Here is a 22,592-nt window from a genome sequence, read left to right as displayed (position 1 = left end):
TTCTGTCCTAAGAGTAGAAAATAATAACATTTCTGCCTAGGAAGACTATGACTTTTTTCATCTGTAAGATGAATTCCAATTACTTATATTCTCCTGTAAACCACTTGATCCTAAAGCAGCTCTTGAATTTAAAATCTCTCTACAGCTGGAAGCGGTATTTGTTTTCCCTGCCACCACTCTCTTCCTCTCCTGGTGCAAGGTATTACTGATTATTTTAATTTCTCTTCTACAGAAGAGAAATGGATACACACAGACAAACAACTGCAGCGAGCAGAAGAGGAAGAAGGCTTCATCTCTGAATTAGGGATTTGCATACTGGTTTTATCTGTAACACCCACTGCAGTACTTTATCCCAGACTCTCAGATCACAAAAGACAGAGCAGACAGTGACTCACTGCAATTTCGGTTCTGCGTGTAGCGCTTCACGTGGACCAGTCAATTCTGATTCTGCCAAACAGCCTTCACAGGCACTCAAAGTAAACCAGCTCCTCTAAGAAAGAGCTCCTATTCATGTGCTGCCTTCATGAGGAAAGCTCCAGAGATGGAAGGGAATTTAGTCAATGTTTCCCCTTTGTGCTGTAATGATTTAAGATTCAATTAATACAACACGGGGAGGCACTAATTCCGAAACACCTGCCTTCGTGATAACTGGATTAAGACCTCCAAACTTGCTGCACTCCTACCAGTGCCAGCCTGCCAAATGACAGCAGTTGTCAATATCGACCAACTGGAGGCTGGCTTTCTGCTAAATCCTAGAGCACGCTTTAAAGAGGATTCCCCACGAAACAGGAAGGGGAAAAAATATAGAAAAAAACCCCACCCCACTTGACAGTTCTGAATTTGTTCAGCCAGAAGTCACAGCTCCTCCCCTGCACACTTTGAAGGCTCCTATCAGATCTTTTCAAAACTCTCAAAGGGAAGAGATAAAACCAAATAAAGGGGTAGACAGAGCATCCTCAGAGACAGAGCTACTCCTTCGCTGATCAATATACTCCGGGCTCCAGAGAGAACGGCTCCAAGGAAGATTTTGGGGCAAAAGGCTGGCAGGCTGGGGAAGAGCAGAGCAGCTGCTTGCTTTGGGACAAGAGCCAGCAGGTTTGGGCTCAGTGCGGGGTTGTCCCCCTCTCCTTGTCCCCCTCAAAACAGCGCTTTCTTTGGATTAGTTTGGCAGCAGGAAAAAAAGTGCCTCAGAATTAAGACCACGCTGGCCTGAAACCTAAGGGGAAACTTTTGAGGCCGGGTGTGCCAACCCAGTAATTAACAAAGTGAAACACTTTCTTACCTTTTCAACACCACGGAAACTATTTCAACCGCACAAGAAGGAGCTGAATTTTATTTTTTCTTTTTTTTTTTTTTCCATTTACACCCCTTCATCACCCCGACCTATTGGAACCACACTTGAAAGCTCGACCAGGAGCGCTCAGTGATACATAACTTCCATTTTAGTGAAACAATCCATCTGCTCCATGTGACTCAGAGCCTGCTTTAAGAATGCAATACTGTTTAGGCCAACGGTTGCACCGCACAAAGTGTTTTGTTCACATGCATTCCTTTGGGATGACAGAGCCTATCCAACGGCCCTAATGGTTGGGGCCTGTGGTTTTTTTCCCTCATCCGCTGAATGCTGCAGTGACTAAGCTGACAAAAATTCCTAGCCAATTATAAACCCACTTAAAGAGACAGGCAACCCCCCTGCAACCTTCCCTTGCTATCCTATACCGGGAAGTTTCTATACATAGAAAAACATCTCCTCCTCCCAAGGCCTGCGTTGATATAAAAGACTTTCTCTGCGCGCCCAACACTTCAAACATGCCTCCTAAATGGCATCATTTCCCAAAACTATAACCTTTAATTGTCCATCTATGTCCCTAGCACATCAACTGGAAAGAAGAGAAATAAATAAGAAAAGAAATTCATTAAGACAATTGGTCCCGTAATTGATTGAAAAGTTCGAGGAGCCATTAATGGGGGAAGGTGAGCTGGGATACCTATGGAGCACTGGTTATTAAGGAGGGAACAGTTAAGTGCCTATAAACCCATATATTGTGACCAGGAAAAAACACATCAGGAGGGTCACACTCCGTGTACAAAGCAGAAGTTTGACCAACCTAAGAGCATAAGCTGAACTTTAACTAGCAACAACTGAGAACTTCTGAGTTGCCACTCAAATCCCTCCAGCAACCAAATTCCAAAAAAAAAAAAAAAAAAACCACCAGCCTTTCCCAAGAGTCATGTGCTGAATTCATTCTCGCCTACACTGTCAAGGGCTACACAAATACATTTAATAACTAGCCCGGGCACACAGAACTGTGTTTTGGGCAGGTAACTACACGTTCACTTTGCCCAGGAAGAAACAATAAACAAAAAAAAAAAATTATGGAGAGAATGGCACACAGTTTCCAGCTTTAAAAAGCCAGGCTCTGGGGCATCTCGGACTCTCCCCATTTTATGGTGGGCAAACTCGTTGCTAAATCATTTTTAGCTGATAGCACATGCACATTCCATTCCCGACGCTCAGAAGGAGGGGGAGGAAGAGACAGTCGACAACTGAACCGGGCTGAGTTCACCTCCGAAGAAAAAAGGCAATTCAACAATCTGTATTAACGTATCATTATCCGAGCATCTTTTTATTAGAAGTTAATTCTCAGAGTCATAGACAGACTTGAAAAGGAAATCCCACTATTAGTGGGAAAGAAGGCTAAACAAAGGCCGCTTCAGGACTGTGGAACACTGAAAAACTTGTTTGCCACATAAAAACCGTTTATGAAAATGCTTAAGGACAATTAATTCCTACATTCATGTGTGTTCGGGGAAGGAAAAATAGGAAAATGTTTCCTCCTATTCAAAATTTTTAGAGAACAAGATTCCCATCCAGGACTGAGCCTAAGTTTCCCTTTCCTTCAGCCCATTTGAAATTTAACTGCAGATCTGTCATCACAAAAGATGCATTTCTATACATTCCATGAAAATGGGACAACTGGACAGGTGGGGGACAGATCGCTTTAGGGCCCCCCAGGAAGATAAGAAGACTGCAGCCCAAGTTCACCCCTCATCTGACATCCATACAAACATTACCTGTCAAAACTGAAATCCCTAGGGAAACTCACAGCCCACTCCAAACTGGACTCATTGCATGGATTAGAACCACAGAGAACTGCAGAAAATGCTAAACCAGGCTGAGTTTGCCTTGTCCCTGTGACATCTGCAAGAACACAGTAAAAACACAGCTTTCTTTTAGTTTTACACTTGACATTTCCCTGACATTTTCCCTATAACACTGCTAGCTATTCCCAGCTCCCAGTTGTTTTGCAAATTCATAAAATTAAAGCCTTACATTACATCTAATTAACTATCCAATACAATTGTCTATTCTATTAACTAACATTTGTCTAACATATATATCAATGGGGCCTGGAAATCCATGTTAAGCACGTTAATGAAAGATTTGGTTCAAGTTTGGATTTGTATTTAATTGCATAGATTTAACGTGGCACTGCTGCACAGGAAAGTAAACCAAAAATTCTCTAAACAGGGCATCACTCAGTCTGGTCCAGGATGAAAACAAATCATTAAGAACACCCAAGTGTTGCAAGTAAAACCAAAAACATTCTGTTTCCAGCCCCAGCTAGCACCAAATTTCTGAAACATTACTAACAAGCACTACCTCTAAAAGTAAATTTAGGATGTGACTGGAGTTTTGAAAGTTTTAAACTTTTATTTTTCTTCTTTTAAATTTAAAACAAATAAACATCATCTTAGAAATCCTCACTTAATGTGATCACAGCCACCATTTCCCTCTCCCCTCTGCTCCACAGCCTCAGCCCCCTTGGGCTGCAGAGTAATTCCCTTCTCCCATGAGTTTCCACACAATGTGAGGTTAGACCAGGTCTTCTTTTCAAGCACTCCCTGTTAGAAGGTTGTCAGGCACACAGTGTGCAATCTGCTGATGCTTTTGTATCCTCCTGTAAGGAAGAACTGGCACTCGTTTCGTCCCCAGCCTTTACCAGACAGCATCAGAGAGACTGAACTGAGGAATGAACACACGCAACCCAGAAAACCAAGGAATTACTATTTCCTACCAGTGACCTCTCAGCTGCATTTCTACAGGGTTTTTTTTTTTCCTGATAGTGAAATAGTTTCTTGGCACAAGACAATTCAAGTTAATCCATTAGAATGGTCTCTATGTAAAACAGAGTTTGTATTCCTCAGAGTAACTGGGCCATACATTTAATCACCCCACCACTTATAGGGAATTGTAGTACCACTGAAATCATGGCCTCATTTACTGCCTCTTTCCACAACACGTGGATTACCCTTTCCCATCATCTCAAACAACACCAGGAAAAATCAATTTCTCCAATAGCATTGATGGCCACTAAAATGTGGCTACACATCACCTGGTGACCATAAACACACCTCTGGACTGACAAAGATAAAGCAAGTTGCAGCAAGTGTAAAATGCAATGTCTTCAGAAGAGGGAAGAGTGTGTGTGAATAGAAACAGGGTATTTTTTACCTTCAAACTTTTTTTTATCCTTTATTCCAAAACGTGGGGAAAAGTTCTCAATCTTTTCAAAGTATTTTTAAAAGTTCAGCTTTTTGGTTTTTTGTTTTTTTTTGTTTTGGAACACGTAGCAAAGCGGCAGACTGAGCTCAATGCATCATCTTTTCATACTGGAAAATGAAACTCCCAAATTAAAAGACCTCTCAAAACAAACAGTCCTCTACAAATCTTTGTGCCAAAAGAAACTAGGAAGCCACGATGAGTACTTAACATTATCACATAGCTTTTGGTGGCTAGTGCAGGCTGCAAGATTCTTCCCAGGTTATGCCACTTTATAATAGAACAAAGAAAAATGGCAAGTATACATTTGTTTAATTTTAGCCCTTTTCTCAGAATATAAACCACTGCTACAGTAATTAACTGCAGATTGGCCTAAACTGCTCTGCGGCCATTCCAGCTCACTAATTAAATATGCTCTCACAGCCATAATAAAAATTCTGGGAAACCTCTGGCTGGAGAGCAAAACTTCTCAGGAGGGGAGCGAAAGTCAGCAAAAAACTTCATTCAGAAAGAAAACACTAAGAAATTTTTTTTTAACATACTCCAGATTTTTCTAACTCAGTGATACCGACTGTGCCTTTTACAATTATTGTATTTTTGTCTGTCTCTTCCTTTCAGAAGATATTTATTTGCTGGAGAGTTTGCATACCAACCAAATACAACCAACAACCAACCTGTCCATTTCAAAACATGGTCAGGTTTATATGATACTTAATTTTTTTAAACCAACAAAGGTAGGATTAGTGTTACACAGACCAGCTAATTTGCTTGCTGAAAGAGCAAAACTTAAAGCATGTTGTCTTCTGCTGACATATATAATATCTACTGTATTTCAGTGTTAAAAAAAAATAAAAATAAAAAGCAGCAGCAAACGAGGGGAAAAAAATGCAAACATAATTTTAAGCCAAATAAGAATAATTTGATTCATCATCTCTGGCTCCCAGCTTCTTCCCCTCTCTTGCTGCCTACACAGTTCACGTATGTTCACTGTTTCTAAAGGACAGGGGAATACAGTGAATACTCCTCAGAGAGGGGAAGACAAGGAGAGAAAGGGGAGGGGGGGAAAGTGCAGCACATGGTTTTCAGCACTACTCTGCTGAATCAACAAGGAGCAGATTCCCAGCTGGTGCACGCTGTAAGCACTGCACAAGTCAATGGAGCCATGTCAAACGACACCACTCAACTGCATTATCTTCTGAGCTCCGTGTAAACAAACAGGAGCAGATTCCGAATATTTGTGAGAATACATCATGTTACTGTCTCCATATGTTTAAACATTTTAGTAGAAGGCACATATGGACCACTCTTCCCACTCACTGTCATTCTCTCCCTCCTGCTCCTCATACACCGTATCTTCTCGGGCCATTGTCAAACCAATTCAAAAATGAATAAGGATACATTTTCATTAAAAACATTTTGTGCTTAGCTGCCATCTGCTTCACCGGCCTCCAAATCCTCACATGCCTTTTCCATGGTCCTCAGTTTCACACATTCAGAAGCTCCAAGTTTTCTCCTGTTGTATTGTGCACTGAGGTCTACATGAGCTATTGTTTCATGTCAAATTCACCTCATTTGAATGAAATGCTTAATACTTCCAGCCCTAATGCATGTCCTCTCTACAATGCCAGTTACACATCCTTTTTTTTATGCCTAATCTTAGAGCTCCCTCACACACTTCAGATACTCCTTGTCATTGTTTTTATGAGAAGCGTGGCTATTCCACCCTCTTTGGGAAATAAAGGAGCTCTAATTTGCTTTCTCACAAGGGGAGGGACCCAGACTGTGCTCTCATCCTGTCCCACAGAAGCAGCAGCTGGAGCCAACACCCCTTTCCTCACGGATCTAACAGCCTGTCTCCCCCATAACCAGACCCCTTGTCTTTTCCCTGAGCAGGAAAAGTTTCAGCAAGTATCTGACATTGACCATCTCCAGCTTAACTGGGGGAAAGAAGACAAATAATTAGGATGGGGGAAAAAACCCAACAGGGCGCCATAGGTCCTACATACAGATCACTGTTAGTTTTGCTATTACTTTCCCAAATAGTATGCCCAGTTCATTTCTTACAGCCCCAGCAATAGCAGAAGTGTCTTAGGATGCATTAGCTGGACTTGCCTGAAAAAGAACACGAAAGTTATGGTAGACAAGGGATCCTGAACTTCCAGGCAGCCTTTCAAGGGTGTAATTCACATTTGGTTTCTGCAGACCTGGAGAGGCCTAGTGACTAAGGCAACAGACCTCAAAATTTAATCATCAGCAAGAGGAATACAGAAAATAACCAAAGTTTTCTTTACAGCAGACCACTGGACAGGCAGAGCTAGTGTGTCATCAGACACAAGTCTTGCAAGGGGTACAGCAGGAACAGTTTTTCTGGTTCTCACATCAGCTGCTGAGCGAGATGCAGGCAGCTTCCATAAACCTTTCCAGCAGTCACAACTGCCAGAAAAGAAGAAAAACATAAAAGGCCATAGTCTCATTTGTATGTCTGGACGCTCAGTTTTTATCTTTTCCATCTCTACCTGTTCCCCAAAGCACTGATGCAAACAAACAACTCCAGTACTCTCCTTTTATCTTGAGGGATTCTTCTACGTGGACCTGCAGCCCCAGCGAGGCACAGCTGGCATTGAATACCAACATAAAAGTAGGTGCAAGTCCAAGAGAAGAGAGAGTGCCAAGCCCAACACAACATGCTGCAGCTCCAAAGAGAGCAAACCCGTATTGCTGCTGCCTTGGGGCACTCGAAGGTAAAGGAATGTACACTACACAGAAACCAGGGCAACCAAACTGGCAGGAGAGCTGCTGACGCTTTACGCTGAACCTTAAAAATACCCAGAAAAATGTAAAAGTTACAGTTCCTTTGTAGAAATTGCTTCTAGAGAAATGTCCACAGATTATTCTAAGCTAGACACAGCATATCCTTCCCTCCCTCAGCATTGTTCCTGCACAAGTTATATTGAAGGAAGCACAAGCTTCTTCCTTTGTTTGTGAGCAAGAAAAAGAAGGAAAAAAACAACTTCCACTCAACGGCAAAACTAAACAGAAGCCAGGCTACTTAAAGTACCAAGTGTTCCCACACGACATTTACCCACCAGCTTCAGATCTTTCAATGTAAAACCTAAACAAGGACAACAGAGATTTAATACACACTCCTCCACAGAGCCAGAGCAAAGAAAAATAAAAAAGGCACAAAGGAACCCTGAATGATAGAGAGAATTTTCAGCTGAACATTACTGTGACGCACAAGGAGAATGTCAGGGTTAAATTAGATACTGCACTAGAAAAATATTCCCTGGAAAATAACATAGGTGTCGTATCTCGACCAGTAAGAAAATGCCAATTGAAACAGAGAGTAACTGAAAAGTCCCTCCTTCTATTCTTTTCCATGTCTTGTGTGATTTTGTACTGCAAGAGTCCTCTCCTGATCAGGGGTTCATTGCCAAAGTGCCTGAGCAATCTAGCAGGGGAGACAAAAAGCTTCCTTTGGAACAACTGCACTTTTATACCTCCCTTGTTTTTCTTCAGAGTAGGAGTACTTTGGGGCTGTTTTCTTTTTAGATGAATGGCCTGCAAATTTTAAGTCATCTTCCTCAAAGTCTGTGGCTTATCACAACAAACAGATTAGAACAGGTCCAAATTCCTCACTCTTTTTATTGATTAGAATTTGATAATTTCTTTACATGCTGTTCATCCTAAGATACTCTAAACCAAATTGTTTTTCCACACTGTAATGCTCTTAACAAGCCTTTCAAGGCCTTTTTCCAATACTCGCTTTCTTCTTCACAATCTCCCATGAAAGGAGATGAAAGCATATATGGAAAAAAACCCCATTACCTACACCCTTGCCTTCAAAGTCCTGCTATCACAGTCTATGACCTCATTTTATTTAAACAAACTTCTTCTCACGTGTATTCGGGATCCAAATTATTTCAACAGGCCCTTAGATGCCAAAAAAGCTTTTCTGCACGTTACTTTTGTCTACTCCAAACAGGCAAAGCACACAACAGAAAGCAAGTAGGTCATTATATCTCATTAAATACACTCTCGTTACATCCATTCAAACCACGGAGGGCAATGAGGTTGCACAGGAGTCACCTTGGTCACCCTCTGTAGACAACAGAGTTACACTCTGTTAATGAAGACATAAATTTGGCCTGCAGGACTCATAGCAACACTCCCCTTGCCCTGGGCAAAGCACAAAGTCTCCCAGTAACAAGCTGAGGGGGTTTCTTCGCTTTGTTTAAAAACGAACTTTATTTCCTGTAAGTATTGATAAAAGCACATACTCCAAATGCCTTTTTGCAGAGGTATTTTTGGCATGTGTTGACTGAAACTGCCCCACGATCTACTTTAATTGCAGTTCTAATTGAACAGGAGGACTCCACAAGCAACTGACAAGCCACTTTAGAAAAACAAAACATCCCCTGCTGAAGGTAACCTGAATATAGTCCTGATATCTCTCACACTGTGGTGTTTCCTATCATTATGGCAGCTTTGGTCAAGACTGCCTGTGGAATTTAGGAACTGTTCCTCCCAGTGACGACGGCCTGTAATGAAGCCCTACTGATACTGCAGGGCTCAGCTTTCGTAAAGTTACAGGATGAACTCAAAAAGCCTGCCGTAATCATGTTACCTGAGTAAACTATGTGTTTGTTTACTCTATTTTTAAAAAGTGAGAAGAGATCAGGTTTTGTTTTTGCTAATACTTGCTATCAGAAAGACATAAACCTACCAGATAAGAGCAAAACATGCAACAGTAACTTCACTGGGAGTCAAGATATTCATGGACTCTGTGACTCTACAGACTGTACTGAGAAAATTAATGTCAGTAAACAAGTCCTTAGGTACAGGATTTACCATTACAGGAATGTCTGGAGGTGCATGCCAAGAGAAGCAAAAAACAAAGTCCAGTTAACAGCTTCAGCACAGCAACAGCTCTGGCACACGCAGAATGTCACCTCAGCAGGAGGAGATGGCACTCGATGGCCACCTCCTGCCAAAGTCCCCAAGGGAGGTAAAGCTGCCTCCAGCTTTGCCACAATAGCATTGGTTCCATACTCACACTTTCCACCTTCTCCATGAGGAAGTAACTCAGGGAGTTTGTTTTACAGTTGCCGTTTGTTGTTTCCTCTTTCTTTTTTTTTTTTAACGTAAGTGAAACAAACCTTTACTGATTGGGGAAGAATCTATTTGTGTGGCAACTGGGTAACTCAATGTAAACTATACACAACTAGAATAAAAGTTTCAGCTGATGAAGAGCTTAAAATAAAACCACAAAACTAAATGTTTACTTCCAAAAAAGGTAACAAAACCAGGATATCGACTCAAATCTTACTTTTCTGGCAGTGGTTGGTGGTCCAGCAGCGGTAGTTGTACTCATTGTTAATAGAGGTCTTCTCACACAATGGCTTCTCCTCCATTGTTCCCGGACACAAGTCCCCACATTCCTTTGGAGGTTTATTCCCAACGATGTAGTTGTTGGACACTGCATCTAGGATGAGAGACCAGTCCACCGTGGAGAGGTAACACAGGTCAGAGTTCTTCTCGATCCGGATGGCCCCGCGGGTGATGTTCCTCAAGTTGTGAAGCCCAATCTCTTTAAGATTGGTCATTTCAAAGATAACCAAGGCATAGTTGTAGAAGAGGTTCCTGCCACGAATGACTGTGAGGTTGGGGAAGAGATCACTGAGGCTTTCCAAGCCTGCCACACGGAACAGCAGCAAATAGTCAGTGATGACTGTGAGCTTTGGGAAGCGGAAGTTGCGGTAATCCTCAGCTTTGGAGATGAGCAGGATCTGCAGGAAACCCTCGATGACCGTGCAGTTCTCCAGGCGCTTCAGCTCATGGATGTCATTGCGAATGTCGACGTTTGGCCCGCAAACTGAAACGGGAAAGGAGGAAGAAAAGTCAGTAAATAAGGCATTCCTAAGCCTTTTGAAACTGGAACGCAAGGAGGATATTCTTTCTGGTGGCCGTAAAATTTTTAACTTTTAATTAGGTTGCAGCGTTAAAATAGAACATGAGTGCTTGATTTACACCTACATGGAACCTTCATTTCATTTAACCTATCACGCTAAGGACTACCAGGGGCAGCACGGGGATGGCAGCTCTCCCTCTATTCTGCAGCACACAGAGAAACGTCGATTTATTGCTGCTGATGACAAGAGCTACATTACACTGAGGAGTACAAAGATAAACCAAATGCATTTGCACACCCCGCTTCAAATTAGATCACGAATGTGTGCCCAGAGCAGGGCTTGAGCCCCATCACTTCAAACCAGGCAGGTAAAACAGAGTGATCCACTGGTCATTACCTTACTAATCCACTCCCCACCCTGCTTAAAACACATGCACACAAAGAAGGCATTTCCCAGAAAATTACAACTCAGGCCTCAAATCACTCTTTCTTTCCAGGGTCACACGCCAAACAAGCCCTAATTCTTGGAATACTAGTCTTGCAGTAGGTCAACAACAACACTAAATCCATGGAAAGCTGGTCAGCACTTCCTGCTCTGTGACTGGGAAGAAAACAAAGTGCTTGGACTTATAGCACTGAATTCCTGTTTGCATGTTCCAGTAAACCAAGTTTCACTAATTTTGGCACCAAGACACAAAGAAGTCTCTTGAGTTCTAAGAAACACAGGATAAATTTATTTACAAGAACAAGCAGCATCACAGCAAAGAATCTTTCCTTGAAAACAGCAGACTGAACTCTATGAACTCTCAAGAAAACAATGACCAAAAGGATTATTCCCTAATAAATCTATGTATGAAGTCTTCCCATATTAGAGACATATCACAATAACAATGTTAAAGGGGCTGGAAGACGTGTGTGTTAATAATGTAATATTTAGGCACATACAATCCACTTGGACGTAAAACAAAGAACTACAGAGTGTACAGAGCTGTTGTTCTTCAAAACCCTAAGAGCTGGTCCTCTTTGGAAAACATGGAAAAAAGATTCCCCATTAGAGATACTAAGCTGCTTGTAAGCAAACAAAGCAAAATGCCTATTTATTTAGGCAACCCAAAACTCAAATAAACCCCAAGCAATTCAATTTTGTGGAAAAGCTCTCTTTTAATGCATGCTAGGCTTAATTATTTTAAAAACATCTTTTCCTCAGACAAGGGAAAGGTCTAAACAAGCACTGGAGCCAAAAAACTTAAATTCTAACCCAGACAAATTGTCCAGAGATTCAGAAATTGCACTGACAATAGAAAGCAGTCCTTCCATCCCACAACACTTATCTAAGGCTAATAACTTAAGCTAACAAAGGATCCAGAGCATGAGCATGCTAAAACCACAGCAACTCTAATACCCAACAAGGACTTAAAGACTTCTAAGTCTTTAAAAGACTAAAAGACTTTCTGGTTAGAGGGACAGCATAAAAAAATAAAATAGGGCGAGATCTTTGTTAGGAAACAGATGTTTCTACACAAACTATTACCTAATCTTCCTTCTGTAAAGATTCAAGCTGAAAGCAAAGGCTACTAAATGTGACTTGCTGTGCTGAGTAGCTATGTGCAAGGGAGTCCATTCCCTAGGTCTTCAAAAAAAATATATAATAAACAGCAAGACTAATGTACCACCAGGAACACTTGGTCCTCATGAGCACTGAGACAGGAAATCCCCATTTTTGTACATATTGATTTCAGATAAACTGGACTCTACCGCTGGAATACGTGCTTGAACTTCAGGAAAACATTAAAAAGGGTGAGTGGGTTGGCACTACCCAGCTTTAGAAGCCAGATGGAAGAGGAGGAATGTTAAAGAACTCCAAGATAGTAGATCTGGTAAGAGATGCACTGGTCAGTGAAGAAGAAGCGAGGGGTTCTCCCCTGAACCTGTAGGAAAAACAACCTCAAGCCTTTTAAGGAGCTGGTACCCACGTCTTGATTTCTACTTCAAAACGAACTCTCCATCCACCCCAGTGACTGTGCCCTCTGCCCAAAGGGTATTTACACTCTGGCAGTGGGCTCCTCTTGTTTGGAAAAGGCGAGTTAGAACACAAAGAGTGTCCCCCATTAAACCTTGTTGGTCTCCATCTCTGCCTGCTGGCAGGCCAAGGTGAACAGCATGGCAAAACAAAAGCAGCGGAATTTATTTTCCTGCCATAAAAGTTTAGAAAGCCTAACTGCTCCAAGCCCTTTATTTTGTTAAAGAAATAAAATTTGCACTTGTGCTGACATTTTGCAGGCAAGGTTCCAGAGTGATGGGTTTAAAAACAGCTGAGTTACAATACCCTAAAGAACAATTTGTAAGAGAAATGGCAGCAACCGTTAACTAAAGCATTATATATCTGTTCATGTCTCTGTTCGAGGCTGGGCTTCCAAAGTCATATTGCTTTTAGCTTTATGTTTGTTTCAGCTCAAAAGTTACTTAATTTTAGATATTTAATACTATAATAAATCAATTAAATTTCTAGAGCTTTATGGCAGAAGTATGCACTCACTTGCCTCAGTTATGGAACATCATCCCCTCAGTATGGAAAAGGATGAAGTCCAGTGGGGTCCCACATTAGAAACTGATCACAGATGAGTGGCTGTTGACATTTTTGATTTAAGAACTTATTAGTTCATGTAGTGAGTTATGTTTTGCAGAACTTTACACATATAATGAGAACTGCAGAGATACAAATGTGAAATAGGACAAGCATTGTGGGCCATCCTGACACTTGGAAAAATCCATTCCCATTAAAGCAGCTATTTTTTTAAAGAAATTTCTTTTAAGTTCACATTGTTCACCAGAGTTAATTATACCACAACACATCATCTTTTTCTCACGTTTTTCTCGCTGCCCTGAAAAGGATTATATGAAAAACAAATTAATCAGAGCTCAAAGTCAACTCCAATTTCCATCTGGCTGCGCTGTGTTTTCTTTGGATGCCATTTGAGAGAAAGCGTATATAGAAGTTACAATATAAACTGGTCTCTCAGACACAATGAAGTGCACAGAAAAGGCTCTTTAAGCATTTATACTCCATTTAACAGTTTTGGATATTCCAGTTTAGAGAACTTTTTTAATATGACTAGGATAACTTGCCTTTGTTCCACGTTCAACTCAGAATTGGAAATTAACTATGATGTATTTATTTTGCTCACTAACAGAACATAAAAATGCAACAGCTGTTTATTACTCTGCCCCACTAGTTCTGGGTAGATTATAAACACCCAGGATAATTACCAATAGCCAGATTCATGCTGTTTTCATTCAACTGCCTACAGATTTCCAAGCCTTTCCTTGAACTGCCTATCATTTATCAGACTCGGCCTAAACCAAGTACCTAACCCAGAGTAAGAAATTTGCTCTTTGAAGACAAATGTATTTATTTCTTTAAAAGGTAACTTCCCAATATGGCAAAATACTGAAGAGAGGCAATGGACTCTTTACCTAGACAAACACAAATGCCTCCCTGGAAACAGAAGTCCAGAAGTCCTGAGCTCTACCTGGTATCCAATAAGATGCCCACTTGTGCTCTTTTTTTCTGGGAGCATCCCACGGGCAAACTGCAGGGGTATATAAACTTCCAAAGGCAACAGAAATACCCACTCCACACTCCAGTCATCCAGATGACCTGCAGCCCATTCCTAGTCCGAGGACAGATCCAAGCCTGCTCATGTAACTGAGATGGGGTCAATGAACTACCAGGAAAAGTGATTGCACGTAACAGGTTCATACGACGAGAGTAATTAATGCTCCTTGGTCTGGCAGAGCCTCCTGACAAGTCTCCGTGTAAGTGGTGCCCTGGCTGGGAGCAGAGCTGGGGCTGCGAACACACACACACAGCACCACTGCTGAGGACAGGCTGGGCAGGCTCCAAACAAGCTGTGTCACAGAGTGCAGTGATCCAGCAGATTCCTCTCGACCTTAACTATGATTTGCCAAAGCTTACTGGGATCATTAAAACCATTTTGACATGCAGAACTGCCTTGTCACCTTGAGAAACACCTGCTGTCTCCTCACCATCTATTTACAAACAGTCATTTACTTCACACAGCAGCTCTTCACTCTTTTCCTATATCCACCAGTTACTTCAGGTCACTGGTGACTCCTGGAAGAACTTGGCTGTTTCCCTTCAATGTTTGGAAGGAAACCTTCCCTTCTTCCTGCAAAATCTCATGCTAGCACAGACATAGCAGCAGAAAACTTTCTGTTTAACTGTACATGACAACTTCTGCTTGCTACACCACATCCCAGCTGATAAATTTATCACAGTTAATTCACTATCAATACCAAGGTGCTCGTGGGCAGCATTGACACTTCACATATCCACTGGTTTTAATAAGAGAAGGATTCATTTCCTACAAGAAACAATTTCATCATGGTGTAGTTACAAGTTTTGTATTCCTCCAGGTTGCTCCATTTAGAAGTTCCAAAGAAACATGACTACGTACGTTTTTCTTGAAAACAGCCACACTCCTCAACATTTTAAGCCTTGCCTTTGACCCTTTACTTTTTTGGATGACATTAGAGGGCTGCACTACACTGCACAGTCTCAATATCCTCTCAACTAGCCAGACATTAAAGATGGAGCAACCACCACTGTCTGGCTCTCTCAACACCAAAAGGTCTCAGACAAAGCAGCACCAAGGCATCTCTGAGTCACTAAGTCAATCCAGCACATCCCTTTCACAATCCTAAAGCCTTTTCAACACAAGTCTACTCCAGCTGGGTCAGGCTTCCCCTAGCAACAGAGACTTGTTCAGCCTGAGCAGTCCCTTACATCTCTGGAACAAGAATGAGGATAGACAGCCTGCCATGAGCATCTCACCCGCAACATCAATATCAACTCACCTCTTCCCTGATTTCCCTGTTTTCCCCCTTCTGACTTCACTTCTGTAAGAATTGTTTCCTTTACTTCACAATAGAGATGCAAAATTAATTTTAAATTAGGATACCTTCAGTTTTACAAAAAGCATCCCTTTACACCAGCAGCTGAAAAAAAAAAGCGCTAAAGAAATTGTTTTAATTCCATATTGTTTTCCTGTCCAGGGGTTGTGACACCCATTCTGAAGGCCAAGTCTGTGATCCACAAGGTTCCAAAGGGTTCTTTTTTAAGGGAGGCCATGAGGTTGCTCAACTTCTCATCTACCCTGAAATTCTGCACAGTTGGTAACAAGCACAGTGTGTTACCATCAGTGCTGGACCAATTCCCACACAAAGAAAGAACTACAAGGCTTAATACAAGAAGACAATTGTGGCTGGTTCTACTTTTAGAGAGTAGCTTGCTCACACCACCACAGCTCACTTTGCCAATAATGGCTTTTCTGAGCACACTCCACTCCAAGGAGAGGTTGGCTTTCCCAGACAGCTACTGCTGTTCTCTGGTCAGCAGAGAGCTGATGTTACTGAGTGCAGAACATTGCTCGCTCCCAAACTGCTCTAATGAAAAAGGCCTGACCACATCACCCCTCAGTAATGTCAGCTCAGAGCTGTGGGTCTTTCTGGGAGATCAGCACATCTTCTGAATAGTGTTGTTATTTATTCCCAACAGAGCCACTTCCTTTTCATCATGTGTTTTTTAGTTTTAATCTATGGCGGGTCCTTACAAAGAAAGAGTCCAAAACAGCTACTGAATGTGGCTGTGGTCCAGCTGCCCTCATCCCAGATTCCCAGCAGGCAGCATCCCTTTCCAGGCAAGCATCTCCAGAGTTCCCATCCCTCTTTCTCAACAACAGAACACGTTTATTGCACTGAGTGGATTTAGAGCTGTATAACGTATCAGAGTCTGCATATCGACATGTTTACTATCTACTGGATCAACCCAATGGAGGGGTTTTCTGGCACTGGAAAAAAACCTTGGGGCTCTAAAAAATTCCTTGAAGACACTAAAAGGTTGAATCATGTTAGGAAAAAGGAACTGAACCTAATTAGGATAAAGCTAATCATCAGGTTTACAAGGAGCCTCTATCCTACATGACTAATTGCTCAGAAGAGAAGCAGAAGGACATATCAGTGAAAACAGAAGGAACAGTCTGAAAATGTGATGCCCACACAAACTACAAACAGGGCAAAGTATAACTTGACCTTAATATCTCTCTTCATCCTTACTCCTAAGAATTATGCATGTTTTAAGGAAGACATCAGGACTACCCTATAGCCCTGAAAAAACCTTTTAAGTGTTATTCAGTCATCACTGAACAGAGAGTCACTGCAGCCCACGGCCAGGGACTAAACCTTCTTTGTTCCCAAAGGTCCAATGACATGGAAGGCAAAGCTAGAAAGTCTGAGAAGGAACAGCTTGGCAACCACAATTTTCCTTCGAGCCCATGAAAAGTTTCAGTACAGTTGCACCATTTGCAGACGTAAGGAAAAAAAAAAATTACTACTGAAGTCTCAGGATTCTTTAATTGCATACTCTGCAAAGAAGAAATTAAATGTGGAGTTCACAGAAATCAGTGGTTGGAGAGATTGCTTATGACACTTTACATTAACACAGGATTCCACCACCCACTGAGCTCTTGGTTTTGCCTCCATAGTGACACTATGAATGAGATATATATTTTAGTGTCTTTAATGTACTTACACAACCTCCCACAAAATTTCTGTACTCTCTAAGCTCACCTATCCTGTATGTGTCACATCAATCACTAGATCTCTTCCCAGGGAAGCCAGCTTCTGTGTTACCTCTTGGGATGTCAGAACCAGTAACAAGGAAGGAACTAAATCTACATCGTGATTCAAGCTGCTTCCCTACCCACTGAACTATTTCTCTTCACTGAATATGCTACATAAACCTCTTTACATTTACCAAGATTTCGTGAAGCTACATCTCTCATAAAAGGCACCCCACAACCCAGAAAATGTCAATCATTTTAGATTTTGCTAAGCAAGACCATAATTGAATTTCAACTTCTGTATTTCCAGCACTAGCACAACGCTCCCATCTTTGGCTTTCAAAACATGAAAGGGAATACTCAAACCCAAACAAAACCCCACTGTTTCCATTTGAATATAAGTCCTGAGAACATTCTTCACAACGTATCCAAGGCCAAAAAGGAGGGCTTGGGTTTTTTTTTTTCATTTAATTACAAGCTAAGCTTTGGAGGACAAAATCAGACCACTAGGATCTTCAAAACACTCACAGGACCGGAGATTATATTGCAATGCAGCTTTTAATTTCTGAGAAATATAGTATATTATCATTAATTTACCTCATTCTACTCATCACTTCTATCAACCTTTTACAGAACTATTTTCACCCAGATTTGGAAGGATAAAGTGGTGTCACAAGAGGCCAATGAAATTTGGTACAAATATTTTAAAAGGCAACTAGATTCTCCCCTTCTCCACAAACATTCTCCTCGTCTCCCACAGCCCTTAGAAAAACACACAGATGCTACTTTAATTTTCTCTTCTGCCACTCTACTAACTATATATTCCAAATCCAAGGGCCACTGTGTTACCACGCTGACCAGAACAAAACATTCACAAAAATAACACACAAAAGGGCTACAACCCACATCACAAACTAAAACTGTCTCTGTCTTTTTGCTCTTGCAATTTTCAGCTGTCATTGGCTAAAGATATCTCTGGCATTGTTGCTTTCCATGAACTTCCTCCAATTTCCCCATAAGTTTACACAAATAAAATTTCAGAATAAATCACATTTTTGTCCCTCATCTCACTTTCTTTCTCTCTGCCAACATTTTACTTTGAGTATCAACAGGAACAGCAGCTTAGCAAAAACAGAGCCAACAAAACAAACTGAATCCCTTTAATAACACTGATTGATGCCTTCTCTACACAGCTCACCAGAGCAAGGAGGTCTAGAATTAGCCCGGCTCACGTGAAAGCATCCTCATGACAAGTCATCCCCAAATTAATCCTCTCTGACCAAGACTGCTCTGATACACCACATCCCTCAGGGGTTCCTGTGAAGCCACATCCATTACCTCCTGCTGCTGAAATAGCACATCACTGGCACGGATTCCTGCTCATCCTCGTGGGGGCACAGGGCAGGAATGAAAGGAGGATAACATCCAGCCCAGAACCCTCAGCTAGCAAAGCCAGGAAAAGAAGTGCCAAACTTCTGACCCTGATCTCTAGTGCCCAGGTTATGGGCAACGCCTGTAAGATTCTCTGCCAAAGAAGAGGAAAAGAAGAACTAAGTTGAGGATGAACCTCACCAGCAAATTCCTCACCCATTAACACTGAAAGCCATTGTTTGAACCTTACCGTGGCTGGAGCTCAACACTGTAACCTCTAACAAGCTGCTTCTGTGCATTTATAGGCAAAGGAAAGCTGTTTAGAAGCAGCAGCTGAAAGCAACTCTAGGATAATTCCCTGCAACACCGCAGAGTCACAGCCTGGTTGAGTTTGTGAGAAAATTGTTAAACAACAAAAATAAAACTGCAGAAGAAAGCAGGTAATGCCTAAATCACTGAAGATTAAACCTCTCCTCACAGGAGACAGGCTTCAAACCTCTGCACTTTTTCCTATCCCACACTCTAACTTCCCTGACAGCACCACAAAATGAGCACGTGCCGTTCTACACAAAATATGTAACATACAAGTGAGTAGGTGGCACATTATGATCAATAACTATGCGAGTAAAACGTTTTTTTTAATGCTGCTAATAATGTTTAAGCCCAATGCCAGCAGCTTCAGTCTAATGCCTGCTAAAGCAAAAATGGAAGACTGAAATTACAAGCTGTTTATAACACTGAATTTATGTTTCACAATCTGTGATGACAATAGAGCTTAGCAAAAATTGTCTCTCCTGGGGACTGTTCTTTCCACCTTTAAAAAAAAAAAAGTTGTGTGCAAGATTTTATTTATTTGTTTTTAAAACAGTTGTCTGCACATCCAAGTGACTCAGCAATTGGCTGACAAAAACCTATGGGATATACACTTAGGCAGCTGGGATAAGCAGCCAAATCCTTCCAGAATGGAAATTCATCATGTGGCTGGGCTCAGCAACTCACATTTAGGAAGACTTTACCATGCTCTTAGCTGCCTGCCACCCTGCAGTAATCTAGGAAAGCTGTCACTCTTTTAAAGCTTTTGGGGAATTTTTTATTTAGTATTATTATTTCTCAAAAACGGCTGGCTAATCAGGCCAGATCATTCAGGCTTCATTAGAAGCCAACTGACAAAACAGTATCATAACATACAATTGCATCCATAATGGTCAGCAAAGGATTTAATAGTGAGTCATAGATCCACAGAAAAATTACAAGTCTGATGCAATTACTCTTAACAATATGCAACACAGGGCCCTACTATGCTGTGCTAACCAGCTCTTGAGCAATCAAACACAGAAATCCCACATTCTCTGGCCTTCCACAGCAATGCTTCTGTTTTAAGAAAGTGAACTAAGACTTCCATTAGTCCCGTATTTCCACCAAAACAGAAATTTAACATGGTGCTAAAAAATAAATAATGATCTAACTGAACAGAAGGAAATGTTAATGCTATCACAAGTCATTTAACAGAGCAGGGAGCTCTCCCACCCCTCCCTTCACACTGCAGCTACACAGCTTCAAAATCACATAGGTCATGCTGTAACCTGTTCTCTCAAGGCAGTTAAAATATGACCAACCTGCAATCCCCAAAAAGAGCTTTAAAGGCATTAAATTACATATATGCAGGTGCTGTGGGGGCTTTCCAGCCATGAGCTAACCAGACTGAAAAAAGAACCTTCCTCTCCAAATGCAAGGTAAAACACGTGGGCTGGCGCCAGAGACAAGGTAACGCAGTCCTGGCCTTATCACCCAAAAACACTGGGACCAGAACACAGTTTAAGGCAGATGTAAACCAAAGTAGCTACACCAGGAAGAGTTCTTAGTGAACTCACTTTTCTGATGAATTGGATGCTTCTGGCTCACTTTTAGTATCACAAACACAGCCCAAGGGAAGTGTCCTTTGTACCATGAGGGCAGTGTTCACACGGTATTAATTGTCTCAGGGGCAGCACAGCACAATGACCATGGAAAAAGAGAACCAGACACCTCTGTGATACCACTCAAGGTGAGTCTCTCCTCAAACAAAACATCCTTAATGCACACAAGTGAAAAGCTACCAGATAAACAGGGTTAGGCATGGGAAAGCAGAGCTCTTTAGGGACAGTCAACGACTGGAACTCCAGGAGCTTCATTTCTCTGAAAATGCAAGGAAAGCTTGAGTATAGGATTTTCAATGCATCTTTGCAGATGTTCTCATCAGCAACTGATTGAAGCTTACTGTAAAACAGCAAAAATAAAAAATAAAATAACCTAAATATATACAACTCGTTAAAAAGAGCCAACAGTGGTTTACTTCCAGCCACCTTCCACACTTACACTCAAGGTGACATTTCAGCCCATACTGTCTATTTTACGTTTACATGTTGCCCAAGACATTGGATTTCCAACCTCATACACAGTTTTTAGACACTGCCTAGAAGCACCGTGGGTGATGCACGATGCTGCAATTCTGGTGAGCAGAACAGTTTGGGTATTTAACCAGCCAGGCTCTGCTGAGTTCTATTGCCTGGCAACTGCAATTCCTGTCACCATATCCACTTTTATCAGAAAAGCACTGGAATGTCAGAGCAGGCAGGAGAATTACTGTTCACCCTCTGGTGGGTGGTTCTGGAGAGCCTGGGGTGCAGCAGGTTACCCTGATGCATTTCTAACAAATTCCCCCACGAGAAAGCAGTGGGTTCAACAGGGTGAGACAAATAAATCCATGGCACTTTCATTCAGCAGCTCCTCATCAGGGATTACCTACTCCACCCCCTTTCTCAGTCAAAACTGGGGGGAAGAGTGTTGCAAGAAGGGTGTTGCAAGACTTGGGGGAGAAGAGGATGCAGGAAGTTACAGGAGATGGGACTAGGACAAACAAAGCAGCAGTATCAAACCTGGATGCTGCTCTAGACACTCCCAACCTCAGGAACCTCCCCTCACTGGGATCTGCAGCAGCACAGATTCATTCCAGAAGGGAAATCAAGGCAAGACCGAGACGCAGAGCTCAGTCTTTATCACTGTTTTTACCCTGTACACACACCCCTCTCCTCTCCTACCTAAAGGCACAAATGAAGAACAAACAACCTGACTGTAGCCTGGTACTATTTCACTATTTGCTCTCATCATGAAGAAGATAACATAAGAAATTAGAAGAAATTTGAGTGAGAAGAGATGGCTAACATCAAAGAGAGAAAAACAACCGAGTGAAAGTTTTGCTTTGTTTTTATAGTGAATATCTACAGAGTGATGTACACAAAACAGGATTTTAACTCAGGCACATAACTTTAAAGTCATCTTTAAAATTAGCTTGTTGCATCCACCAGGAAAAAGTGCACCTAAACATGCTTTTCTAGGTTTAACCTGAACTGATTCTTGAAATGCATGATTTTTGGAAAGATTATTATCTTAAAAGATCTCATCCTCTCAAAAATCATTTTCATCTTAGGCAGGGGGGACACGATACACTACAAGTTTTTAGACTGAAATTTCCTTAACTGCAATAGAACTTAACTGCCATGACCTGGTTGATAGAATTAAAATAAAAATATCTTCCCTGGAGGAACTGTGGAGCTCCCTGGACAACTGCTGTCAAAAGGTAGTTCAGCACTAGAACACCCGGAACCTCAGCCTGTGGGCAGGTGTGTTTCTTCAGCAAATTATTAACAAATTGTATACTACTTAATATTTAAATTAGTACAAAAATATATTTATAATTAACCTGTGATAAGAAATCTTTCCTTAGAGAATGCAGATTAAAAACTGAACAGTGAACTTTATCCACTGCAACAAATAAAAGGAGGAACTAGACAAAGGGAAGCAAGAGAAACCACAAGAACTCTGTACTACACTCCTAAATATATAAACCTAAGTGACATATCCTTTAGTTTCACTGCATTCAGAAACCCTTTTATCGTGATAACACAACAGACACTTTACATTCTGCAAAATAGACAAAAAAATATTAGCTGATCTCAATAGCTGCCATCTCTCAAACAGAGGGACCACCCCAAAAAAATTCTGAACATTTCCTGATGAGGAGGAGACCGACACACAGGCAGAACCAGCTCACAAGACTTTAGAATTA

The 22,592-nt window shown here is 41.5% G+C and overlaps 1 protein-coding gene across 1 annotated transcript in view; it reads right to left on the bottom strand.

The window, feature by feature from the left end:
- The window catches only part of IGF1R (insulin like growth factor 1 receptor), a 171,359-nt gene that overhangs the window by 130,942 nt on the left and 17,825 nt on the right, over window positions 1-22,592 (bottom strand). The window contains exon 2 of the mRNA XM_066328270.1: window positions 9,894-10,439. Coding sequence (XP_066184367.1) covers window positions 9,894-10,439 — 546 coding nt within the window. The remainder of the gene's footprint in view (window positions 1-9,893; window positions 10,440-22,592) is intronic.

The sequence above is a fragment of the Sylvia atricapilla genome, chromosome 13 (genome assembly GCF_009819655.1).
Source record: "Sylvia atricapilla isolate bSylAtr1 chromosome 13, bSylAtr1.pri, whole genome shotgun sequence".
NCBI classification, from domain to species: domain Eukaryota; kingdom Metazoa; phylum Chordata; class Aves; order Passeriformes; family Sylviidae; genus Sylvia; species Sylvia atricapilla.
This window is presented reverse-complemented; position numbering and strand designations above follow the sequence as displayed.